Source organism: Castor canadensis, chromosome 7, assembly GCF_047511655.1.
Source record: "Castor canadensis chromosome 7, mCasCan1.hap1v2, whole genome shotgun sequence".
NCBI classification, from domain to species: Eukaryota; Metazoa; Chordata; class Mammalia; order Rodentia; family Castoridae; genus Castor; species Castor canadensis.
The window spans coordinates 20,001,398-20,025,248 of record NC_133392.1 but is presented as its reverse complement, the minus strand read 5'-3'; the positions used below and the strand labels follow the sequence as shown (position 1 = coordinate 20,025,248).

The 23,851-nt window shown below is 47.3% G+C and overlaps 1 protein-coding gene across 1 annotated transcript; it reads left to right on the top strand.

Annotated features, from left to right (window-relative positions):
• The first annotated feature begins 9,554 nt into the window (after positions 1-9,554).
• Positions 9,555-23,560, top strand: Dusp5 (dual specificity phosphatase 5). The gene is made up of 4 exons (XM_020153540.2): positions 9,555-10,143; positions 14,428-14,576; positions 18,977-19,196; positions 22,059-23,560. The coding sequence occupies exons 1-4, from the start codon at positions 9,765-9,767 to the stop codon at positions 22,463-22,465; spliced, it is 1,155 nt and encodes a 384-aa protein (XP_020009129.1). The 5' UTR covers positions 9,555-9,764; the 3' UTR covers positions 22,466-23,560.
• Positions 23,561-23,851: the final 291 nt, after the last annotated feature.

The window sequence follows — 23,851 nt, the reverse complement described above, 5'->3', positions numbered from 1 at the left end:
GTTTGAAGCCAGCCCATGCAAACAGTTCATGAGACGCTATCTTGAAAAAACCCATCACAAAAATAGGACTGGTGCAGTGCCTCAAGGTGGAGGCCCTGAGTTCAAACCGTAGTACCACAAAACAAACAACAAATAAATAAATATAGCTGGAACTCTGTATTTTTGAAATCCTCGGGGCTGAACAGGAGGGCAAAGTCCAAACATGACCCCGCTACTGTAGCCACCCTGCTCTCCATGCTGTCCTGTACCTCCAGGTCTTTGCACTTGCCCTGCCCTCTGCCTGGATATCTGCAGGGCTCTCTTAAACTTCTTCCAGTTCTTCACTCAAATGTCATGTGCTCAGTTTAAAACTGCAACCCATTCCTACAACTTTTCCTTGCTGAGTCTTTCCCCACAGCTTTTATCGCTATGCGGAATATCAGGAGTCTTACTCAGGTTTCCGTGGCTGTCGACCTCCATGAGAATGGAAGCACTGCCAGGATGACTTTTGATTTGTTTGGTGGTTTGTTTTGCTCTTCTCAGTCCCTGCATCTCCCTAGCCTTAGAACAATGACTTGCACTCAACAGGCACTCATAGTCACTGCATGGGTGGATGACTGGGACAGGTCTATTTCCAATGGGACAGCTCTGTTTCCTGCCTACCCCAAAAACTCCTGGGTCAAGAGAGAGGACAAACGGGTCACTCTTCAGCCTCTACACCAGCTAATCCACCTTGGAGGTGGGAATGGATTCTGTGCCGGGTCTTTACCTCCTCCCACACCAGTGTTTGCTTAACTGTCCTTCTGAAGAGAAGAATGGCACATTATGGGGCAAGGACTTTCAGAGCTGAATTCACAAGCAGTCATTCGTCCCTTCTTTCTTCACTCACTTTTTTTTTTTTTTTTGTGGTACTAGGGCTTGAACTCAGGGCCTACACCTTGAATCACTCCACCAGCCACTTTTTGTGATGGTTTTTTTCGAGACAGGGTCTCACAAACTATTTGCCCAGGCTGGCTTCAAACGTCAATCCTCCTCATCTCTACTTCCTGAGTAGCTGGAGTTACAGGCGTGAGCCACCAGCACCAGGCTTTTTTTTAAGTGGTACTGGGGATCAAACCCAGGGACTTAGACACACTAGATAAGCTGTATCCTCAGTCCTTGTTTCTTTTTAAGAAAGGGTCTTGCTATGTAGCCCAAACCAACCTTGAACTTGTGATCCTGCCTCCCTCTTCTTCCTAAATGCTCACGTATCTTTTTATGGCTGCTTATATTATGGGAATGCAGGTGCAATGTCATGATGCCCCTGTCCTTTGGTAGGGAGTCCATGTTTACATATATATGCAAACATACGTGTATATGTATATAAAACTACATACACGGATTATGTATACATGTGTGTAATTTTCTGTACATTTCTGTGCATATATGTGTGATTTTATATACATCATGCATGCATGTATATATATGTAATTTTTTTTTATTTTTGAGATAGGTTTTCATTATGCAGACCTCCTGCTTCTGCCTCCTGAGTGCTGGAATTACAGCATGCACCGCTATGCCTGGCTATGCAAATATATACTGACATACATTTTTCTTAATCCTTATAGAAGCAATACTAGTCAACCTTTTCAGAGTGTTTACTAAAACCAGGCATTGTACTAAGTATATGGGTCTCCTCATTTCACCTTCCACACAACCCTATGAGGTCAGATGTATTATTGTTGTCATCTGTACCTGATTCAGAGACATATAGCTGAGTTTGAAGCCAAATAAGATAGGCTGGCTCCATTTCTCCCTCATTCCTTATCCCTGCAATAACTTTCTTAAAAGATATGCTCATTATCAGAAAGTCAACGATAACCAAGGTAAACAGGGAGAGCCCACGATAACACTTCTATACTGGCAGAACTTTATGGTGGTACTGGAGTTTGAACTCAGGGTCTCATGCTTGCTAGGCAGCCACTATACTATTTGAGCCATTCCACCAGCCCCATGTGTCAATCTCTTTATTCCACTTAGCTTTTTCACTGTCTAGTAATACATTTTGAACCAGACCTTTAAACTTCACTTAATGCCTCTCAAAGCTGTAGATTGATTCCGCTGCCTAGGGTAAGGAGGAAGAGATATGATGAAGATAAAGGTGAGGATGAAGGGAGCTGAGTATACAATGTGCCAGCCAGAACAGCAGTGGGCAGGTTTGGACTCTTGCTTGTTCAAGAGCTGCCTTCAGAATGGTGTTTACTTGGGGCTGCTTCTGTTGTTTAGCTTAGGAGGCTTCAGGCTTCCATCCCAGAGCTGAGAAGTGAATAGGTTTCCCAACTTGGATCACAAGCAAAGTTCTTCAGGAGTCCCAGGTAACCCTGGAAACAGGGCTAAAAGCAGCCAAGGTACTTCCATTCTTAGGATCCTGAGGGATTAGACCCATGTTCATTTTTCAGGAGTAGCCAATGTGCCAGGTGCCAAACTCATGGTGGTTGTTCATTTAATCTATACAACTCTATCAGGAAGGTCTCACTGCATCCTTCCTATAGATAAAAAACTGGTACTCTGAGATGCTAATAATGCACCAGCATCATACAGCTAGTAAGGGTTGGAGCTGTGTGTTTCCTACAAGACCTTAAGGAATCACAGCAGAAGTTGTGATTTGAAATCTTTTAACCGGGTGCATGTGGCTCACGCCTGTAATCCTAGCTACTCGGGAGGCAGAGATTAGGAGGATCTGCATCCGAAGCCAACCCAAGCAAATAGGCAAATAGTTCGAGAGATCCTAAATTTAAGCCCGGGGGGGGGGAGGGGGGGGCGGATTGGGCTGGTGAAGTGGCTCAAGTGCTAGAGTGCCTACTTTATAAGCATGAATCCCTGAGTTCAAACCCCAATTCCACCAAAAAAAATTTTTCTTAATTTAGAAATCTTCTAGACTCCAGTCCTTTATTCCACATAAATGAAGACCAGCAATGCAGGACCATGACAGAATTTGGCTGCAGGTCACACAGCAGGTGGAAGGAGTTGACTGAGGTTCTGGTTTTGCAAATGAAATTTGCTTTAAAACACCTCCAGGGAAAGGATGGAATTGAATGAAGTGAATTGAATGCCTGGCGCCTCACAGGCATTGGAATAACTGTCTTCCTGAAGAGGATTTGCCCAAAGCCAAACAGAATTAAGCTTCAAGTCAATATATATTCAGGGCAGCTACCCTAATCTGTAGCTTCCCCCAAAGAAGGTCTGCTGATAGGGCTGCCCTGAGAGGAGAGGCAGGGTGTGGATGATACAGTTTAAAGTTGTTTAAAGTTCATTTTCCATTTCACTTTTCTGTTGAAAATAAAACCCTCTGTCCAAAGGGGTATAGGCAAGGATGGCTCTCACAGGATTGATTGTATCAGTGAAAAGTTAGAAATCTCAATGTCCTTCAGGGCAGTCCTAGGTAAATAAATTACACCAAACCCAAACTGTGAAAACATCTGCACTCCCTGCCCCTAACATAGATTAAAGGGCATGTGAAAGATGGTAAGGTTACTGGGGCCTAGCAAAACAAACAAGCTGCAAACTGATATGCACAGTAAATAACTGAAAACCAGGAGAGGATTCAAAAAAGAGTATTACAATTTCATAAGGGACTATTCAGAAAATATAGGAAAGTGGGGGGGACTCACTCATCCCTGCTCCTCCCACTCAGGTCTCCTTACTGGCTGTGATCATGCTGTAGAAGGCAGTGGTCAGAACACCCTGAAGAAGGGCCAGGCTAGAATTCCAGCTCTTCTGCCCCCTATCTGGGTGAGCCTCAGTCTCCAAATCTGTCATATGGAAGTAATTCTACCCTCCCTGGGTTGTATGAATGAAGTCAGACAAAATATGGAAATCACCCAGCCAAATGCCTAAGAAATAATACACCATAAATGACAGCTATTGTTATTATAAATTGCCATTTCCTTTCCCTTAACATTTTAACATACTTGATTTGGGATGTTACTCAGAGTCTTTGAAAACATCACATTTAATGGCCGCTGTATATACTAGTTTCTTTGCCATTCTCTTTAAAGAAATGTTTTGGCTGCTTCCAATTTTATCTTCTTATAAATAGCTCTGTGATGAATACTGTTGTGATATAGTTTTACTTCCCCCATATTTTAGAGATTTTCCTTAAGATTATTTCCCAGAGGTAGAATTACTAGGGAAAAGGGTAATAAACATTTTTAGATTTCACATACACAATACCTGATAGCACAAAGCACGTGTTATTTCCTGTACCTAACCTCTGCCACCCACCTCCTTGCCCTCACTGGAGTGGCCTCAACCTCCCTGGAAATGACACCAGGCTGCTGCCTACCTCCCACTCCCTGTGCAGATGCTTCCCCTGCCTCCTTCAGTTAAGGAATCTTTTCCCCCTCTGCCTGAGTGAATCCTCCTTGGTTTTCAACCCTTACCCTTCCCTCAGCCCTACCCTAAGCCAAGAACTAAACCTTGGGGGTCTCTTTTTTCCCCAATCAGCAAAGGGTGCTCAAACCTAATCTCAATTGCATGTATTTCTTGGGCAAACAGTCTTACTAGGGTCAGTGTGGGCCAGTCTGGAGGATGTGACTACAGAGGCCTTAGGAGCTGTGTCCTTGGTCAGAAGAAAGGGAAGATTATTTAATCAAGTATGACCACAAAGGACACAAGTTCATGACAGAGGTGAGAGAAGGGAAGGTCACTCAGCCTGGTGGTCTTTGATATCATCTGGGGGTCGGGGGGGGGGGACGACGACACTTGTTGAATGCCTTACGTGTCCTATGAGCATGTCCCCATGGTTCTAAAGTAATTCTCCATAGTTACATAGCAAATGCTGTGTGTAGCCGGAATGAACATTGTATTTGCTCCATTCCAAGATCAGGGGGACAAGGGAGGTGGGAGGGCCAGGGGGAGAGAAAAGGCAATGTATGGCAGGGAATAGCAGAGATTTGATGGGAATCTGGATCTTTGATTCCTAAGCCAGTTCTCTTTCCTTTATCTCAGATGGGGGACAAAAGTGCTAGCTCTGGAAAGAGCAGTAGTTTTGATTAGGTTTTTAAGCCTGAAGAACGAATACGCTAAAACACAAAACACAAATTCATCTTCCATTTCTTTGTGTTTTCTGCATTTTCAACAATGAGCATTGTACTACTCTACCTGAGAAACAAACAAGTAACTAGGCAAGGCGAAATGCATGCCTCTGAGAGGACTGGGGCTTGTAGACAGACTCTGGGTTTGCCTTGGGATTGCACTGTGTCCTGCAATCTATCCCCACGAGCCACCTGGCTCACCCAGGGGCTGGGGAAGTGTTGGCAATAATGGCGCCGATAGGTTTCAGTTCTTACTGCATCCTTAAGCTTCTGTTTTCCAGGGTCACGGTCCTGCCTCCCAGGGTCACAGTCCTGCCTCAAGTCTAGCTTGAATCCTCCTTCTGCCCCAACCTCCAATCAGCATGAACCATAAGATCTAACCAATCAGATCATGCCAAGTCCCACTGAAGGGTATTTAAGCCCCTGCCCCTCTCTCCCTCTCCCACCCGGCAATAAAGAATCTCTTAGCCAGATCACTCCTCTCCACGTGGTCACTTTTGGGCCTACATTTCCAACAGGAAGAGTCCCAGAGGTTCCTACTGAGGCTGCAATGAGCTGGAACTGCCCTCCGTGCAGGTCTGTGAACACCCTGACACTGTCAGCTGAATGCTGTGCTGTGATCTCTGAGCAGAAGCCCATAACTCTTACCAACGAGGGCACCCATGACCTTCCAAAGGGTAACTGTGAGAAATGATGATAAACAAAGAGTGAGGGTCAAAAAGTACTTGCCTCCCTCCAAGGAGGACTGGTGTGTGTGAGGGGGAATAATGAATAAGACAGGTCTTGCCTTGTGGTCTCAAAATATTCATTTACATTTTGCTTTTTCCCCTCAGCCTATCCTCACTCCACTCCAAAACAGGAGGGGGATGGGCCTAATTATTATGCTATTAAGCCCTTCCAGTGTCAGGCACCCTCTTCTTAATCCTGTGACTCATGAGCCCTCGCTCCTGATCCTGTGGACGGTTCATCCACCTTCTTGCCTCCTTCCTCAGTATCTAAGGCTCTAGAAGTTGCTGTTGCCAACTCGCTCCCTGGCTGCCTCCTCAAGGGCCAGTTGCTCCATGTCTCAGCAAGCACTGAATTCCATTCCACCAACACCGATGGCTCCTACCCTGGGAGGGGGTTGTGAGGGAGACTCAGGCTTCAGATAAGGCACAGTGTGGCCTAGAGCCTGCAGGCTAATGGAACACAGATAACACTCAGTGTCAGGCTGGGGGAAGGGGAGGATAAAGGAAGGGTGGCTTCATGGAGGTGCAAAAGTAGCTTGAGCGCAGGATTCCTGTATAAAGAAGGGGGTGGGCTGGGAAGGATGGGGAGAAATAAGCTTAGAGGTGGGTTATGGCCAACTGGTTAGAATGAGTACCTTTGTGATCCACTGAGGAATTTGGGTTTTTTTCCAGACACTGTGTAGATGGCACTGGAGGTCTTTGAGCAGAGCAAGTGGGCTTTTGCATAGATCCACACCTTAAAGATCATGTCACCAGGTACCAGTGGCTCACACCTGTAATCCTAGCTACTCATGAGGCAGAGATCAGAAAGATGGAGGTTGGAAGCCAGCTGGGCAAATAGTTCGAGCAAGACCCTATCTTGAAAAAAACCCATCACAAAATAGGACTGGTAGAACAGCTGAAGGTGTAGACCCTAAGTTCAAACCCCAGTACTACAAAAAAAAAAAAAAAAAAAAAAAAAAGGTAGATCATGTCACAGAAGACAAGAGAGATCAAGAAGGCATGGAGACTGGGAAGAATACCATTGTAGAACCCGGTAGCAGTGATGGTGGTGGTGGTGGTGGTGGTGGATAACAGAGCTCTGTAATTCCAGCCATAAGTAGAACCAGCTCATAACTTATGAGACCCTGGTGCAAAAGGAAAATGCAGGGTCCCTTGCACAAAAATTAAAAATTTCAAGACAGTGACAGCACAGATTAAACGATGTAGGGCCTTTTACATATAGTACCTTATATGGCTACCCAAGACTTATACCTGAGAAGTCAGCCATGGCCACAGAACTGGAAAGGGCAGGTCAGAAGGCAGAATTGGAAAGCAGTTCCAGGACTTGGTGATCTGTTGGACATGGGAAGAGGGAACAATCCAGCAAGACAGCTGAGCTTCCTACACAACTTCCCAGGCCACCCTACTGATTGCTAGGCACCTCCATTGAATGGCTATGATTCACTCTAACTTTTTAATATGTCTACACCTCACCTCCTCTTCCTCTCCCTTTATTCACAGACCTGTTCTTATAGGGTACCTATCTAAAGTACCTTCATTCACCTCGTCACCCCAGTGAAAAACTCGTTTCATCCTCCACTCCTGTGTCACTATCTTACCCAACATTTACTTCCTAAATGTTCTCCCATCTGTGTGGCCTCTTCACAGCTGCTCTCACTGCCAAGTTTCAGTAGGTCCTTAGGAGCTCAGACCTAGATTACCCACAAGAGTGGGGTCGCTGGACCCCGCCCCCACTCTCAAATAAAACATGCATTCTCCACAGTGTTACTTCAGTAATGTCCCCAAATGCTAATCTAACACCCAAAGGATAAGATCCAAATGCCTTAGATGGTACACAAGGCCCTCTGCCGCCTGATCCTCACCCTAATAAACACCAAAAGTTGTGTAGTCTTCCACACACACCTCCAGCATGTACCATGCTGGATAGGTTTTGGTTTGTTTTTTCTTTACCTCAATTGGTTTTTCTACTAGAATGCCCTCTGCCCACCCCTTCATGGCCTGCCTAACCTCTGGGAGGCCTTCTCTAGCTCTCACTTCTACCCTACCCACCTGGGTGCTTGTCTACACTGACTATAGAACCTTAAAGAGGCCTATGGATGGGCTGAGCCTCTCCTTTAGGCTGGGGGCAGCTGGAGCAGACAGCTACTCCTGCTTGTGTTGGTGTCACCAACACCCAACACAAACCTTGGCCTGTGGGGTTCTCCACATATGTGTGTGGCTCTGAGCTGAAATGTATGGGGGTGTTGAGAGCCAGTAAAGGAGATTAACAGGCTGGAGGAGGGGCAGGTGGCATGGAAGGTTCGTACAGATGGTGCCAAAGAGAAAGAAAACCCTTACAGCACGAGGTTCTCAAGACCGCACTGGCAGGGTAAACACAGCATTTCTCTTTTTCTTTTGTTTCTTCTTTGGGGGACAGGGAGGAAGGGAAGAGACAGGCCTTAGACCAGGATGGCCTCAACCTCCCTAGTGCTGGAGTTCCGAGGCCTGAACCATCACTCTGGGCTCAGGACAGCCTTTGACTTGATGCAGCTGTGACCCACAAGCAATGCCAGCTGTCCTGGTGTTGGAGTTGATTACATTTGATTTCAGAATTTGATTTCAGCTTTCTTCTAAAAACCTCATTCCCTTATGCCAGTTGTAAACAAGCCCCTGTCTAGTGGAGGCAGGCTGTTTTGCACCAAGCAGCCTCAGCGCACTAACAATAAAAGGGTGGCAGTGAGGTCGGACATCCTCCAGCCAGCAGAGCCCTGCACAGTTGGCCTTATTAAAACTTGCAGAAGTGGCAAATCGTGTCTAGTTCCCCAGGAATGGGGTGGGGGGATGGGTAGAGAGGTGAGCCTGAAACTCCAGGGTAAAGGTAGGGGCAGACACCCTAGGATTACACTTATCCACAGATAATCCCCTAAATCCAGAAGCCACCTGGACAGCATTTGCCTGGACTAAGCTCCATGGTACATGCATGTTGATGCTGCTGCTGCTACTGAGTTCACGACAGGAACGAGAAAACAGCCACTCAGCTTATTATTTTAATTTTTATTGGACAGTGACAGAGAAAAGGAATGTCAATCCTTTTGAGGACAGAATCCATTTAAGGAGACTAGCTCTCCCTCCACCCCAACTCCCCCTCCCCATTTTTAATTTTTTTTTTTTTTACTTTTAGGAGTATTAATTATGGAAAATTTCAAACACACAGAAAAGTGGAGAAAATGGTATCTCGAACCCCCAGGTATCCACCACCGACTTCAATGCTTGTCGACACATGCCCCATCTCGCCTCATCCATACCCCACCTTGAGGCAAATCTCTGATACCATCCTCTTACACACTTAAAACACTTGGGTAAGGACAGGAATCTGTTCCGGATTCATCTGGAGGACGGCTCCCCAGCACGGTCCCCAGCAGGTCTCAGCCTACGTCTTCAAGACTGAAAGTCGAATTGTGCTACTCCCATGCTCCCTCCTCTTCCCGTACAGCCTGGGTCACCACGGCTCGGTGGCTTTCCTGACAAGCCACAGGCAGACCCGGGTGATGAGCGAGTGAGTCCCTCCGCGCGAAGCCACGGAGAGATCCGACAGGCGCCTTCCACTTCCTCTTTCTACCTCTGACTAACCACCCGCGCCCGCTCCCCGCGGTGGAGGCAGGAGCCCGCCTGGCCCGCCCCCACAGGGGCGTGGCTATAGCCGAGGGGGCGGGGAAATACCCATATTTGGCCTTATATGGGCAGCCACGTCACAGGACGCACGCTCATTCACATAAAACGCAGGGCTGCCGGCGGAATCCCCAGTTCTTGGGGCAGCAAGTGGCCGGGTTTGGTGTGGAGCGCGCGGGGCGGGAAAGAACACTAAACTGCCCCTGGGGCGCTGGGTTCCGTCGGCAGGCCGCAGCCCCGTGGGTGGCCCTCCTGTGCCTCGCCCGTCGCCGGCACCCTGGCCGTGGGCACCTGCGTGGAGCGCGGCGCGGGGCCGCTGAGCGGCGGCGACATGAAGGTCACGTCGCTCGACGGGCGCCAGCTGCGCAAGATGCTCCGCAAGGAGGCGGCGGCGCGCTGCGTGGTGCTCGACTGCCGGCCCTACCTGGCCTTCGCCGCCTCGAGCGTGCGCGGCTCGCTCAACGTCAACCTCAACTCGGTGGTGCTGCGGCGGGCCCGGGGCGGCGCGGTGTCGGCGCGCTATGTGCTGCCCGACGAGGCGGCGCGCGCGCGGCTGCTGCAGGAAGGCGGCGGCGGCGTGGCGGCCGTGGTCGTGCTGGACCAAGGTAGCCGCCACTGGCAGAAGCTGCGCGAGGAGAGCGCCGCGCGCGTCGTGCTCACCTCGCTGCTGGCCTGCCTGCCGGCCGGCCCACGAGTCTACTTCCTCAAAGGTGAGCGTCTCGGCCCTGGGGTCCCCTGCCACCCTCCCTCCTACCCCGCATTGGGACTCCGGCGCCCTGCGGTCCGCTGCGTTCCCTCCCGGGAAACTAACCACTTGCCGGAGTGTGCACACCAGGGCTTGACGTGCCCTTGCTTGGGAGGGCATTGCAAGCGTCAGCGGATTGAGCTTTCCCCCTCCCCACCTGCGTTCCTCGAAAGCGTCAGGCAGCCTGGGTGCCCGCTTTGCTGGATGCGGCCGGGTTGTGCTGCAGGGGGTGCTCCTTAGCAGTTTGGGGGCCGTGGACTCGTGCTGGACGCGGGCGCCGGCTGCAGACACAGGGTTCTCCGCTCTTGCTGGGGGCAAGGCTCGGAGCCTGCCTGCCTTATAGATCTGGCGCGATCTGCAGGTCAAGACCCCCTCTTCCTCACCCCCCTCTGGCAGCGTGGCGCCGTGGTGTCCCTTTTCTTCCCTTCTAGACAATTATAGTGCTTAAGCTGTGCCTTCACCCGCCCCCCCCCCTTTGTCTTTTTGACCCTGGCGATTCCCCTTCCTTTCCATTTCATTTTATTACTCTTTATTGTTTTCCTCTAGCCTCCTCTTCCCTCCTAGGTTTTTCTCTCAAACTCAATTTGGAGCTGACAATCCTCCCCCACCCTTTCACCTCCTCTCCTTCCTGGGCCTGACTGGGATTATCCCCAGGATTGGTCCTAAACCCAATGGGAGCTAGCCAGCTAGCCAGGACCTTAGGAGGGACGCCGGCACTGTGGGTGCTGTGTGGTGTGGGGACTCTGTGTCCTTTGATTTGAGGCCTCCAGTTCACCTGCTGGGGAGATAACTTTGGCTTCCGGTGTGGGTGGGTGATTATTCTGAAACTCCAGAGCATTGATTTCTGGGTCACTTCCTGTGACTACTCCTGTCTTGCAACCTCAGATGTATGGGAGCCCTGTCCAGGGTGCAGAGATGAGAGCTTAACCCAGATAGGGCCTAGAGGCTCTGCCAACGCTGTTACTTGGGACTTTACTTGGACGTCTTGGGCTATAACATTGATGTGGTTTAGGACTCAGGTTAAGTGGCTGAGAGAATTAGGACCCTGTTTTAAAGTCATGCAGCTTGGGGAATTTCACACACTGCAGGCCAGGAAAATTCCAGAGGGCATGCGGGCAGCTCCCCATCTATTAGCACCTCTTGATGACTGTCCCTTGTTGATCCCTTTGGGGAGATAGCAGAGGTGGAAGATAACCCTCCTCCCTCCAACCCCCAGGGAGTAGAAGGATGGCTTTCTCCAAGCCTGGAGAGGTCCCACAAATGACTCCTCACTTCTCTTCCTGATGTGTTGTCTCTTGTACTTAGCAGTGCTTACAGGAAAAGCTCTTGCCTCCTAGCAGCTTGAAAGATATATTCCAGGAAACCCTCCTGAATCTGCCTCTGCTTCCCACCCTCACCAAAGGGGACATGGGAACACAGGAAGTAGGTGCACTCAGGAAAATTGTGGTTAAAGTTTTATTTATTTTTGTGGTTCTGGGATTGGCCTCAGGAACTCAGGCTAAATTTTTTTATAATGAAGTAACATATAACTAGGTGAAAATTTGAATAGCACAAAGCTTATACAATAAAAAGTGGGTCTTCACCTACCCTAGAACCTAGTTGCACTCCCCAGAGACAGCCACCAACTATTTCTTGATCATCTTCAGATAATTTCTTTAAAAATATAAACTGATTTTATATATTTCAGCCAGCTAGATCTTGGCAGCTTATACACATTATCCATATCAGAACATACATGTCCCCCTTCACTTGTGGTAGTCCTGGTGACTAGTAGGTTGCTTCCAGCCCCCTATTTGAAGCAATGTGGTCTTACCCAAATACTCTTGTATGTGCACTGGCTTGTTAGTAGAATTATGAGAACGTCTAGGCCAAAAGTTATGTGCATTTGAAATTTCAGTAGAAATTGCTACCCTTACAACACTACTAAACTTCAAACTGTTGTCAGAGGAAAATTCCTTTATCTCCTTACCTAACTCGTGTCCAGATTTAACTCATGTTCAGGCTTTAACCTAGTGGCATTCTGAACCTGAGGCAATGCCTTTTACCTGTCCCATAATCCCCCTCCCAGATAAAGAGTCGCTAAAATGAGATGGTGAAGACCGAGTTGCATGACCACGGCTTATTTGTGTACATTGTCCGTGTACTGCCTCTGTTCCCCTGGCAATGTGGTGATGATCAAAAGCAGACTTGCTCTGAAGAAGGTCGAAGCAGCTGTAAGAATTGTCATGGCACTTACAATCCCAGTGAGGCACCAGAAAGAATGCTCCTCCACTCCTGTGATGGTAGTGTGTACAAGACCGGGACCATCTAATCTCATCCTGACCCCAGTTTGAAGAGTCAGGGCCTTGTTTCTCTGTCCCTCAACTACAAGGAAATTCTTTGTCTGCCTGCCTTATTTTGTCAACAGGCGGGATCCAGCCCACACCAGCACTTCTTTCTTTCTTCCTGACAGCCAGCCCTTAAGTGGTCTATTTAAAGCCAAGAGATGGGGTGGCCTGAAGGCTTCTCTTTCCAAACCTCACCCCAAAGTTTGGGAAGGCCTCAGCCACCCAAATCACTCATCTTGGCTCCCAGAACCCAAACTGTTGAGGCCCAGGCGCGGGATGTGATCAGTCGGTACTGACTGGGGACACCTTCTCTGAGGATGTGTGGGTCATGTTAGTCTGTGGCATTCTCTCTGTCTCCTAGAGAGAAGGAAGTAGGGTATAGGCTACCTCCACCTCTATCCCCCTTCATCCCTTTCTAACCAGGCTTCCTGTCATCATGACAGGGAACATGGTCATTGTGGAGGCACAGTGGGCTATTTGTCAAGTGACCACAGGGGAGCTTGGGTGTACTAGATGGGGGCGGGGCAGTTCTGAGAGCCAGAGGAAGCAGTATGACTCATTCTAGGAACTGGCTGCAACTTCTTGGAGGGAATTGAGACTGCGCGTAATCCATTAACCATTTGCCTACTGAAGGGGTTTAGAAAAGTCAGCGTGCCCTCCACTGAGGGGCTATCAGGATTCCAAAAGACAGAAGGAAGAGGGAGGCCCTTTGGAAAGAACATGACCTCAAAAACACAAAAATGGGTTTTCTGGAGGCTCTCAGAAGTGCCTTAGGTTGCTCTGGGTTGAAAACACAGGGTTTCTAAGCCAGGCTGGCCCATTTACCTGCACACCCTTGGTCTTCTAAGGGTCACCAGGCCAGTTTTTCATTTGGTTCTTCCCCATGAAGCATAATGGTCCTGAGAAGGTTTATTTATACGGACAAGTTTCTGTGACTTCGAGAGTGGTTTTGAACCTTAAGTGATTTGTCTAGAAAAGTTAAAATACAACATTAGGATTTTTTCATGCTACTGTTGTCATATCACTTGGGGCATGGGAGGAGAAGGGTTAGGAGGGGTGCATAATAAATAAGATTAAAAGGGTGGTGGTCACAGGGGGACAGGGGTAGTTTTTATGTATGGGGACTGAGAATTAAGTTCAGAAATCCTCATTGCTCCTGTCAGGTTTAGAAGGTAATTAAGATGATTGATGACTGTAAATTGGACCTGTAGAAGGAATTGCTAGCAGTATTTTTAGCACCTTGGGGGTGAGAAAGGGCAAGTCTGGTTTACTGCCCTGACTTGCAACCTCATAGATATCCCATTCGCTCTGTGAATCTGCCATCAGTACTTCTGTTTCCAGTAGATGGACTGGGGAAGAAACTAGTTTGAGTCTTTCTCCTCATAAATTAATGAAAATTTGCCAAATCACACCTTAATTTTTAGATGAAAGAGAGAGAAAATAGCTTTTGTTTTCTGGAGGTATTTGGTTAATGTTTTCCAGATGCCAGAAAGCTCCTTCCACAGTGTAAGCTGCTTCTGATAGGCACAAAAAGTTAATCATTGCTTCTCTGAACTGTAGGCTTTTACAAATGTGTCTGTGACTGGGTGCATGGCTCAAGTGGTAGAGCACTTGCCTAGCAAGCTGGAGATCCTGAGTTCAATCCCCTGTACTGCACAAAAGTAAATTAATCCCACAAGTTAGACCAAATGTAATAGAAATGCGTGTGCGCACATGCATGTGAGCCCTTTTCCATCCTCAAACTACTTGATGGTTTCTTTAGTATTTTATATGACCAGACTTTGTGGCCTTTTTGGGTTTTGTTTGTTTGTTTTTTAACTCTCACACATTAGAACATTGACTAATTGTGGGTATTTTCTGACAGCCTGAGAAACCAGTGATTTCATCTGTCTCATTTTTTGCTTATTTGTTTGTTTTTGAAGGAGGATATGAGACCTTCTACTCGGAATATCCTGAGTGCTGTGTGGACGTAACACCCATTTCCCAAGAGAAGATTGAAAGTGAGCGAGCCCTCATTGGTCAGTGTGGAAAGTCAGGGCTCAGCATCAGCTACAGGCCAGCTTATGATCAGGTGTGTGATTTCTAGCTTCCTCCTGCTTGGGTTTGTTCTTTGTGGATCGGGGTGCTGGCACCATCTAGTGTAGAAGGGCCTTTGGCTTGCCAACTCATTCCCATCCAAAAGTGAATAGGCATCCTTCCAGCAAGAGCCAGCAAGCCTCAGGATGCTGGGCAACTTCTAGAGAGAAGGGGAGGTGATGAGATACCTTGTATTAACCGGCTTGGGAGGTTCAGGGAAGCTTGGAAATATGGGTTTAGGTTTCCCTGAAGTGTCAGAGCTGCTTCTTGGGCTTCCTGTGTTCTTTATAATTCTTAAGGCACTACAGTTTCTGCATAGAAACTCAGTAAGCTGTCAAGGTGTGCCTTATTAGTATTTTTAACTGAAATAGGTGGAGGGAGAGGAAGGGCTGGTGCTACAGAGAAACCACTGTTTGGATGGTTAAGCAGGCTTCCCTGAGGGGTTTTTGCTTTTGTTTTTATTGGGTTTGTTTTGGTTTTAAGAAAGCGTCTTGCTATGTAACCCAGGTTGTCCTTGGACTCACTTTTTGTTCCTGCCTTAGCCCCCTGAGTGCTAGGATTACAGGCATGTACCAGTCTGCCTGGCTCTCCTCTGAGGGAGAACCGTACAAAGTTCTACAGAGTTCTATAGATACTGACATCAGAGGAACAAGAATTAGAGGGCTTTGTGTTTCTATAAATGTGTAGAGTTTTTTTCCTTCAAAAAATTATGCTTAGTGGTAGAGTACCTGCTTTGCAAGCGTGAAGCCCTAAGTTCGAAGACCAGGACCACCAATAATGATAAATGATAATAATAAAAAGTTTAATTTTGTGACAACTCACTAAAGGTCAGAGAGTTACCAAGCATGAGGTAGGAGGGTGGAGAAAAGGCAGTGAGACTCCAGATCTGGCAGAAACTACAGCTCAGATCCAACCATGATATTTCACAGAGGATAGTGGACAATTTGCAAAGGCTCCTGCAGCTGGTTCCCCTCATCCCCCAGAACTCCTGCTCTGGTTCTTTCAGGTTTCTGGTTTTCCACATGCTCCCCTGGCCTAGACACCTGACTTGGTGGGAGGATCTTTTCAAACTCCCTCAAAACTGAGCCTAAGAAGGAAGCCTTCTAAGTGCTGCCAAAAATGTGATCCATCCCCCCGCCAGCTTTGAGCAGAGCTCTCAAAGTCTGCCCCCCTGGGAGACAGCCCAGTGCCAGGGTCAGGATTCTGTTTGTTTTCTTTCATGAAAAAACCTCACTGTGTAGAAAGAGCCCTTGGCCTTCAGTTCAAGCTGAGGCATACAGCAGATCTGGAGGTCTGTGTTTGTTTGTTTGGGTTGTATTTTGTCCAGAAAGTGAAAGAGAAATAAGAGTTGGCAGCTGTTTCGAAAGAACAGCAGACCTTTACCCAAGTATCAGGAACCCTTGTGTGTTTTCAAGGCTCATCTGGGGAACCTCTGAGTACTGCTTCTTGGAAATGCTTCTGTACTGACAGAGGCCAGGCAAGAATGTGTTGTCCTTTAGGCTTTCTGAAAAGCCTTTGGTATCTTCCCCTTGAATCTAAACAGAAGACTCTGAAAGGGAAAGAAACATGCCATATGTGGTGGCTCGTGCCTGTAATCCCAGCTACTTGGGAGGCAGAAATTAGGAGGATCTTGGTTCAAGGACACCCCAAACAAAAAAAGTTAGCCAAGACACCCATATTTCTCTCTCTCTTTTTCCCTTTAGTGGGTCCCCAGGCCAGGAACTGGGGTTTGAACTCGGGTTTCTTCACTCAGAAGACCCCATCTCAACAAACAAGCCATATGTGATGGTGTATGCTTGTCATCCCAGCTACTCAGAAGGCATAGGGAGGAAGGCATAGTCTGAGGACAACCCTATCTGAAAAATAACTAAAGCAAAAAAAAGGCCTGTTTCCTGGCTCAAGTGATAAGTACTTACCTAGCAAGCACAAGGCCCTGAGTTCAAATTCCAGTACTGCCAAATTTAAAAACAAAAGGGAAAGAAATACAGTTTCAAAGGTGTGTTGGGCCAAGTTCCAGGGGGCAGTTGGCTGGAATCCCAGGCCTGGTGTGTCAGCGTTTTCCAGGCACTCAGGAAAGGGAGGGATCTTAGTTAAAAGTGCAGCCTGCTTCTTTGATGGGGAGGCTTCTGGTACCCATTGGTTAGCAGCCAGTGCTGGTCAGTGGCAGAGAGATCCCTTTCCAGAGAACTCTCTACACCTTTGCTGTTTTTCTGGTTTCTAATTTTCTTTCTTTCTTTCTTTCTTTTTTTTTTTTTTTTTTATAGCACTGGGGTTTGAACTCAGGACCTCACACTTGCTAGGCAGGCACTCTACCACTTGAACCAGTGGGTTGTTGGGTCCAGAGTGAGTGCCTCTCAAGCCAAGGCCAGAGCTGCTCAGATTGACTGGCCTTTCTAAGTGTCTGCCCTGTGGGAGATAAGCTGTCAGTTCTTTGGCCTCAGATGAAAGTGGAAGCTGCATAACATGGCAGGTTTTAATGCCTCCCTTATCTCCTGTTGTCTTATGAGAAGACAGGTACTATCATCCCCAGTTTACAGATAAAGGTTCAGAAGTTAAAGAAGCTTTCCAAGATCATGCCAGCTAGGAAGATGACCGCTGTTCTTACAGATATCAGAGTCCACATCCTTTATTTATTTATTTGTTTGTTTGTTTATTTATTTATTGTGGGACTCTGGAATTTAAAACTCAGGTACTCTACCTCTTGAGCCACACCTCTAGTCCATTTCGCTGTTAATATTTTGGAGATAGAGGGGGGTCCCAAGAACTATGTGCCCAGGCTGGCCTCGAACCTTGATTCTCCCAGTATCAGCCTCCCAAGTAGCTAAGATCACAGGCATGAGCCAGTGGCACCTAGCCAAATTCACATTATTAATCTCTGAACCACACTTCATTGGGAAGGTTGCTCTGTATAGGTGGGAGTATGGGGAGGTGTTGGTTGCAAATGGACTTCTCTCAAGAAAGACAAGACAGAGGGAATTTTTTCCTTCCTGTCTTTACCTAAAATACTTGATTTCTCATATTGATAACTGTTGGAATGGACTCAGACAAACCTGGTGTTCATGCTGAATAATCAGGTTTGGGTTTCAATCCCAGCCTTAACACCAACCAGCTCTGACATGGGCAAGTTAGTTAATCCCATCTGAGCCTCAGCTCACCCAGGTATAAAATGTGGATATTGTCATCCACACACCGATCTATCATGAATTAGTACCATATAGTTACCTCTGAAGTGTTAAACCTCCAGACGTTCTGGGTGCTGGTAAAAGTGTTGGTTGTTATTATCATTAAAGCCAAACTGTCTTTTGTTTAAACACTTGACTTCTTGGAAAAGAAAAAGCAACCCCAAATGCTGGGTAAACTGAGAATTGCCTGCTGCTCACCACCAGTCACATGCCCTGTTCCCTATTATGGGTATGGCTGAGAATTTCCATCCCACACTTATTCCAGGACAGGAAATGGAAAGACAGGAAACGGATGGATGGTATGGGAAATCTCCCAAAGATTCAGCCACTGTCCCCTCACCCCAGTGTTTCCATCTGAGTCTCCAGGGCCTCTTGTTCCAACTGTCACTGGCCTTTTCTTGGCATCTTTGAACCCTGTGATGTGCAAACTCCTGGAGTCTTAACTGGCTAACAGTACTTCTCAGTTTCGCCTCAGGGTAGATGGTCTTTGGTTCTCCCTTAGCCTGGGTCCTTGTAACTAGAAACCTAGTGTGTGGGCGATGACACACACCAGCGTCCTGTGCGAAGAAGGTCCAGGGGTAGGGGAAGCCCCTTTGTGGTCTAACTGCTTTTCTTAGTCTACAGATTCTGGGTAGGTAGTGGTTATTTTCAGTTCTAAGAAATACTGTTTTGGGGAGTGGGGATGCGGTACATTTTACTGTTTTTTAAAATCCAGATAATCTGGCTCAGTAATATTTTAGGATTGAGGGCATACTTTCTATAAAATGTCCAGGTTGTAAAGGAGAAAGCTCACTTTGTCAAACTCTTCTTGCTATATCTGTGGTAAAACCAAGACTGTCCCCAAGGGTCAAGGGCTGCTTCTCAGGCCAGCTTGAACTTCAGTGCTAGCCTTTTGATTCTTCCCATCACTTCAGACTGCTTCTCATCTTGATAAAACACAGGAATGTTAACCTTGATATGTACCCAAAAAATGCAACTCATGTGAGTTTTTCTGTCAATCACAAGATAGTCGTGTTAGGATAGAGAGTTTGCCAAAATGGAGGTGTCACCCACGCTCTTGGCTGAACTGCCCTGACTCTGAACTCTCTCTACCTGGAAATCAGCAAAGGAAGCTCCCACCTTAAGAAACAAATAGGTCATATTTGGTTTTTTCTTCTCCCAAATGAGCAAACTAATCTAATGTTTTCTGGTTGTCCTCTGTCCCTAACTTCAGGGTGGCCCGGTTGAAATACTTCCCTTCCTCTATCTTGGAAGTGCCCACCATGCATCCAAGTGCGAGTTCCTCGCCAACCTGGACATCACAGCTCTGCTGAATGTCTCCCGGCGGACCTCTGAGGCCTGCACGACCCACCTACACTACAAATGGATCCCTGTGGAAGACAGCCACACAGCTGACATTAGCTCCCACTTTCAAGAAGCAATAGACTTCATTGGTAGGTTCAGCCTCCCCTCTGTTTTTCAGAAGCCCCTGTGGAACTTGTGTTCTTGGCTTTTGATGTCCTGATGGGGGCTACCTGCTCAGAAAGAAAAATGTCTTGTGTATGCAATTACTCGGAGATAGGTCTGAGAACAGACACAACCACTGAAAAGGCAAAGGGGAGGACTTGAGTTTCTATTAATAGGAGCTTTAATTTGCAAGATAAATGAATTAATATAATTTCATGGCAATACTCACTGTCGCTTCTGTTATTGTTTCTAGCTGGGCAGGGGCAGTGTTTCTGTGCATAATGCTCCACACAAGGAAGACAGGGAGAAGAACCTCCTTCTACGTAGGTTGGGATATTTTTAAAAGCAAACAGAAGGATTGAGGGAGCACTACTTACGCACAGAGCCTCGAGGGCCGCAGCAGCTTTCCGCAGTTTTGGCAAACAGCTTTGGAGGCAATTTGTTTTGCATTTTTAGCTAATTTTGGATTAAAGATAGCACTTGACTCAAGCTCCATGCTTTGTGCATAGAAAATTTGTCATGTTTTGCATCCTTTCTGCATTTCTGTGAGGCACTTGCCACTTACTGCATTGTGTAAGCCTGAAAATCGGGGCCTGTCCTGGCCCCTCTCCTGGTCAGGTCTCAGGATTTCCAAGTACTCAGGGTTGCCTAGATTGTTCTCCCATTTCACATCTCCTCCCCTCACCCTCATCCTTTTCTCTAGGGGACTGACCTGATTTTTCTTTTGTCTCAAATTTGCAAATTCCCCAACCATGTGACCACATCCCCCTCTCTTTTACATGTATAGCTTTTGGATACTTCCCTGTATCTTGTTCTAAGGGATATTGGAGAAGAAAAGGCAAGTGTTAGGCATACTTAGTGCAGGTAGCAATTACAGGGTCCCCTTCAGCCATGTGATGGGCCCTGTGCTTACCACATACAATTTCTGCTGCACAGGAAACATTAACAAGAAACTCACCAGAGGCAAAAGGCCGAGCCTGTCCTTGTTGTCCCTGAGCCTCTGGGCTGACATGATCCCTTTGGCAAGGAGAGGCAGTCAAAATGATGAGTTTGCTCTGCTCTTGGGAAGGCCCTGCCCTCAGCCTGTTGTTTAATTACCTGGATAGCTGCTGAATGAAACCATGAAACTGCCTCTATGTAGTTCTCAGAACCAGCCCTCCCCATCCTGTGTGTTTTGTGTCTGTCTGTGTCCACGGTCACACAGTCACACAAGCCCAGTGTTTTGAAAGCACAGGATGCTTTTTTCGAGATACTTGCCCTGCTAATGGAAGGAGGAACTAGGCCTCCTCAGTGACTTTGTTCTGAAATATGCACTGATTCCTTCTGAGGAAAGAGTCCTGTGTGAGAGGCAGACCCCTGAGATACAGAGAGGGTTCCAGAAGCAATACACTCCAGGTCCTTTGCATTCTTGGATGTGCCACTGGGCCTGCTAACATGTGGAAGCCAACAGAGAAGCAGAGGCGCAATTCTGTAATCCTAGGGACTTTGGGATCTCCCCTTTTGAATTTGTTTTCAGGGACTTTTGTTTTAGGGGGTTTTTGTTGCTTCTTTGAATTGTTTGAATTGGGGTACTTCTAATGAGCTGCCCTGTGTGTCCTTTGGGCTTTTTGTTTAAATGGAGAACCTCAAGTGTTCCTTCCATACCCCTTAGAAATTTTATCTTTTAGGTGTTGCAGATTCATTTGCAAACTTGTTGAACTTAGAGCGGATGGGTGGAGGATGGTAAAAGGATTAACTCCCTGGCCCTGCAAAATCCTTGCTTTTTGTATACTGTGGCTACATCTAACTTTGTGCTCAAATTGTTTCCTCACTAAAGAGAGAGGGAATTGGAAAGACTATTTTTGTGGCTTTGATTTGATAATGTGCTCACTTTTACCTCTTCCCATGTTTAGCAGTTGTAGGTCTGTTTTGCTGGGATGGTAGAACAGGAAAGGAGGGGCCCTCCTTTTGTCACTCTGAGCTAAAGAATGCTAACTGATGGTAGGAGCTTTATAGCAGTGACTCCCATTGTTGAGCAAGATGGAGTTTGCAAAAGCCATTTACATCCTTGTCTAGTAAGTCTAGTAAGCGTCACTTAGCCCGGGCTATAATTAGTGGTCATGCACTATTTATTGTATGTTTGGTGGTAAGAGCCTTGGGATCTAGCCAAGCACCCTGCCATGGCACAGCAAGGCAGGTGTCCCGAGAGACAAGAGCCTCTACCAGGATGGTGACTAGGTTGTCACCATGTAGAGTCCAACCTGGAGAGGCAGGCATTGCTTCTCCAAGTGAGTCTTTGATGAGCCTCGGATACTCTCAGAAAAAGAAATACGATTATCCAACAAAAATTTGCAGGCAATTTCAAGGATTTTTCCAGTGCCCTTTTTTTTTTTTTTTTCCTCTGTGGTACTGAGGCTTGAACTCAGGGCCTACACCTTGAGCCACTCTGCCAGCCCTTTATTTGTGATTTTTTTTTCAAGATAGGGTCTCTGAACTATTTGCCCCAGCTGGCTTCAAACTGGGATCCTCCTGAGTAGCTAGCATTGTAGGCATGAACCACTGGTGCCCAGCTTCCAATGCCTTTTTGAACCTCATCAGTAGAACCCAAGTTAAGATAACTTCTTCCAGGTCTGGCACCTCCAGTGGCCAAATCTGTGCAAGTGGACTGGGGAAGGATTTTAAAGGTTCACGTGAGGACAGACATCAGTGAGAATCTCTGTCCTCACCATTGGTGCTAAAGACTAGAAATCTAGTTAAGACCATATAGCTCTTGAACTTGCACGTGGTGTGATACCTAGGTCATGTTAGTGGTGAATTCTTCTGTTTTAGATTCCAGTTCTGACACATTGTCACTCTGTTTCTTCCTTCAGACTGTGTCCGGGAAAAGGGAGGCAAGGTCCTGGTCCACTGTGAGGCTGGGGTCTCCCGGTCACCTACCATCTGCATGGCTTACCTCATGAAGACCAAGCAGTTCCGCCTAAAGGAGGCCTTCGATTACATCAAGCAGAGGCGGAGTGTGATCTCCCCAAACTTTGGCTTCATGGGCCAGCTCCTGCAGTATGAATCTGAGATCCTGCCTTCCACGCCCAACCCCCAGCCTCCCTCCTGCCAGGGGGAGGCTGCAGACTCCTCCTTTATAGACCATTTGCAGACACTGGGCCCTGAGGTGCAGGGTGCCTACTGCACATTCCCTACCTCGGTGCTGGCACCGGTGCCCACGCACTTGCCGGTCGCAGAGCTCCACAGGAGCTCTGTGGCCACTGCCACATCGTGCTGACACTGGGAGGGGTCCTGGCCCAGCCTCAAGAGCAACTGTGATTTTTGTTTTTTCAAACTCGTGGACATTTCATACCTGTGCAATACTGAAGACCTCTCTGTCATGCTGCCCCATAGAGACAGTGAGTGTCACCAGGCTTGCAAATGAACTTCAGACTGACTTCAAGGATGAGTTCTCGGGATGGAGGAAGGCCAAGCCATTACTAGAGCACAGTGTGTGCTGACTACTGTACTTCCAGACCCCCTGCCCTCTCAGGACCACCCAATCCTTGCACCTCAGAGTTCGCCTTTTCATTTCAAGCGTAAGGCAGTAAGTACCTGCAGCATCATAGGAGTGAGAAGCTCCCAGACCAGGATAAAAGGCAGTTAGGAAGCCAGTTCATTTCGAAGGAAGCACAATTTCCACCTTATATTTTTTGAACTTGGCAGTCTTGTGCCTGTCTCTTGCTTCAGGGCATAAGCTGATCACCATCTAGTCAGGAAAGTCACCCTGCTGGGTTTGCAGAGATACCATGTGTAGGCTGATATGAACCCCAAACTGTTTTTGGAGATTTCCTCTTGGGTCCAATGGAGGCAGTTGGTGGAAGAAGCAAGAAAGAAATTGACTCTTCTGAGTTTCTCTTTCACTGTGGGTTCTTCCCTGACCTTGAACTCTGGCATGATTTTTATTCATACTTGAACCTGTCTCATTGCATCTCACCTCAAAGGAACTCTGGTGTCAGTTGAAAAGAGTTTTCAGACCTTACCCAAAAATCACCCCTTTGAGGTGGTAGCAGTGGGTACCCAGAGAAAAAGGATGTCTGCTGGGTGTTCGGGGTCAGTGGCATTGCAGGTCATCCAGCTCGCCATCCTGTGTGCTTGTGTCTCATCTCTTGTGAACACTTGGTTTCCTCCCTGCCCCTGGGGGTTGTCTTCAAGCTACTGATTTCTGGGATTTACAGATTTGTGATGTGGTACTACTTCTTTTCTGTCCGTAGGTTATTTCTCCGGGGAAAAGGCAATAATTTCCTAAAACCCATGTAAATGTGAAGAAAAGCAGTATGTTACTGGTTGTTTTTTATATAGTGCAAAATAAAAACTGCAAAAGATAAAGGCACTTCTTTGTGTTGTTGGTGAGCTGGGGTAAGGCATTTGGGCAAGGAGCTAGCCTGCTTTGCTGGGTTTTATTTCCAAATGAGCAATGGATGAGGATGGCAGTTGTGTGGCTGTAGGTATGAGCCTGTGTCTGCTCAGAAGTCAGTGTTCTTTAACAAAAGGCTGTGGGCACAGCCTCTCTGGGAGGTGATCAGAGCAGCTACTCACTCTGGGCTTTTTGCACCTATCATGCCAGGCAGAGAGCTCAGCTTGAGCTTTGGATTCTTCATCTGTGCAGTGGAATGGAACAAGC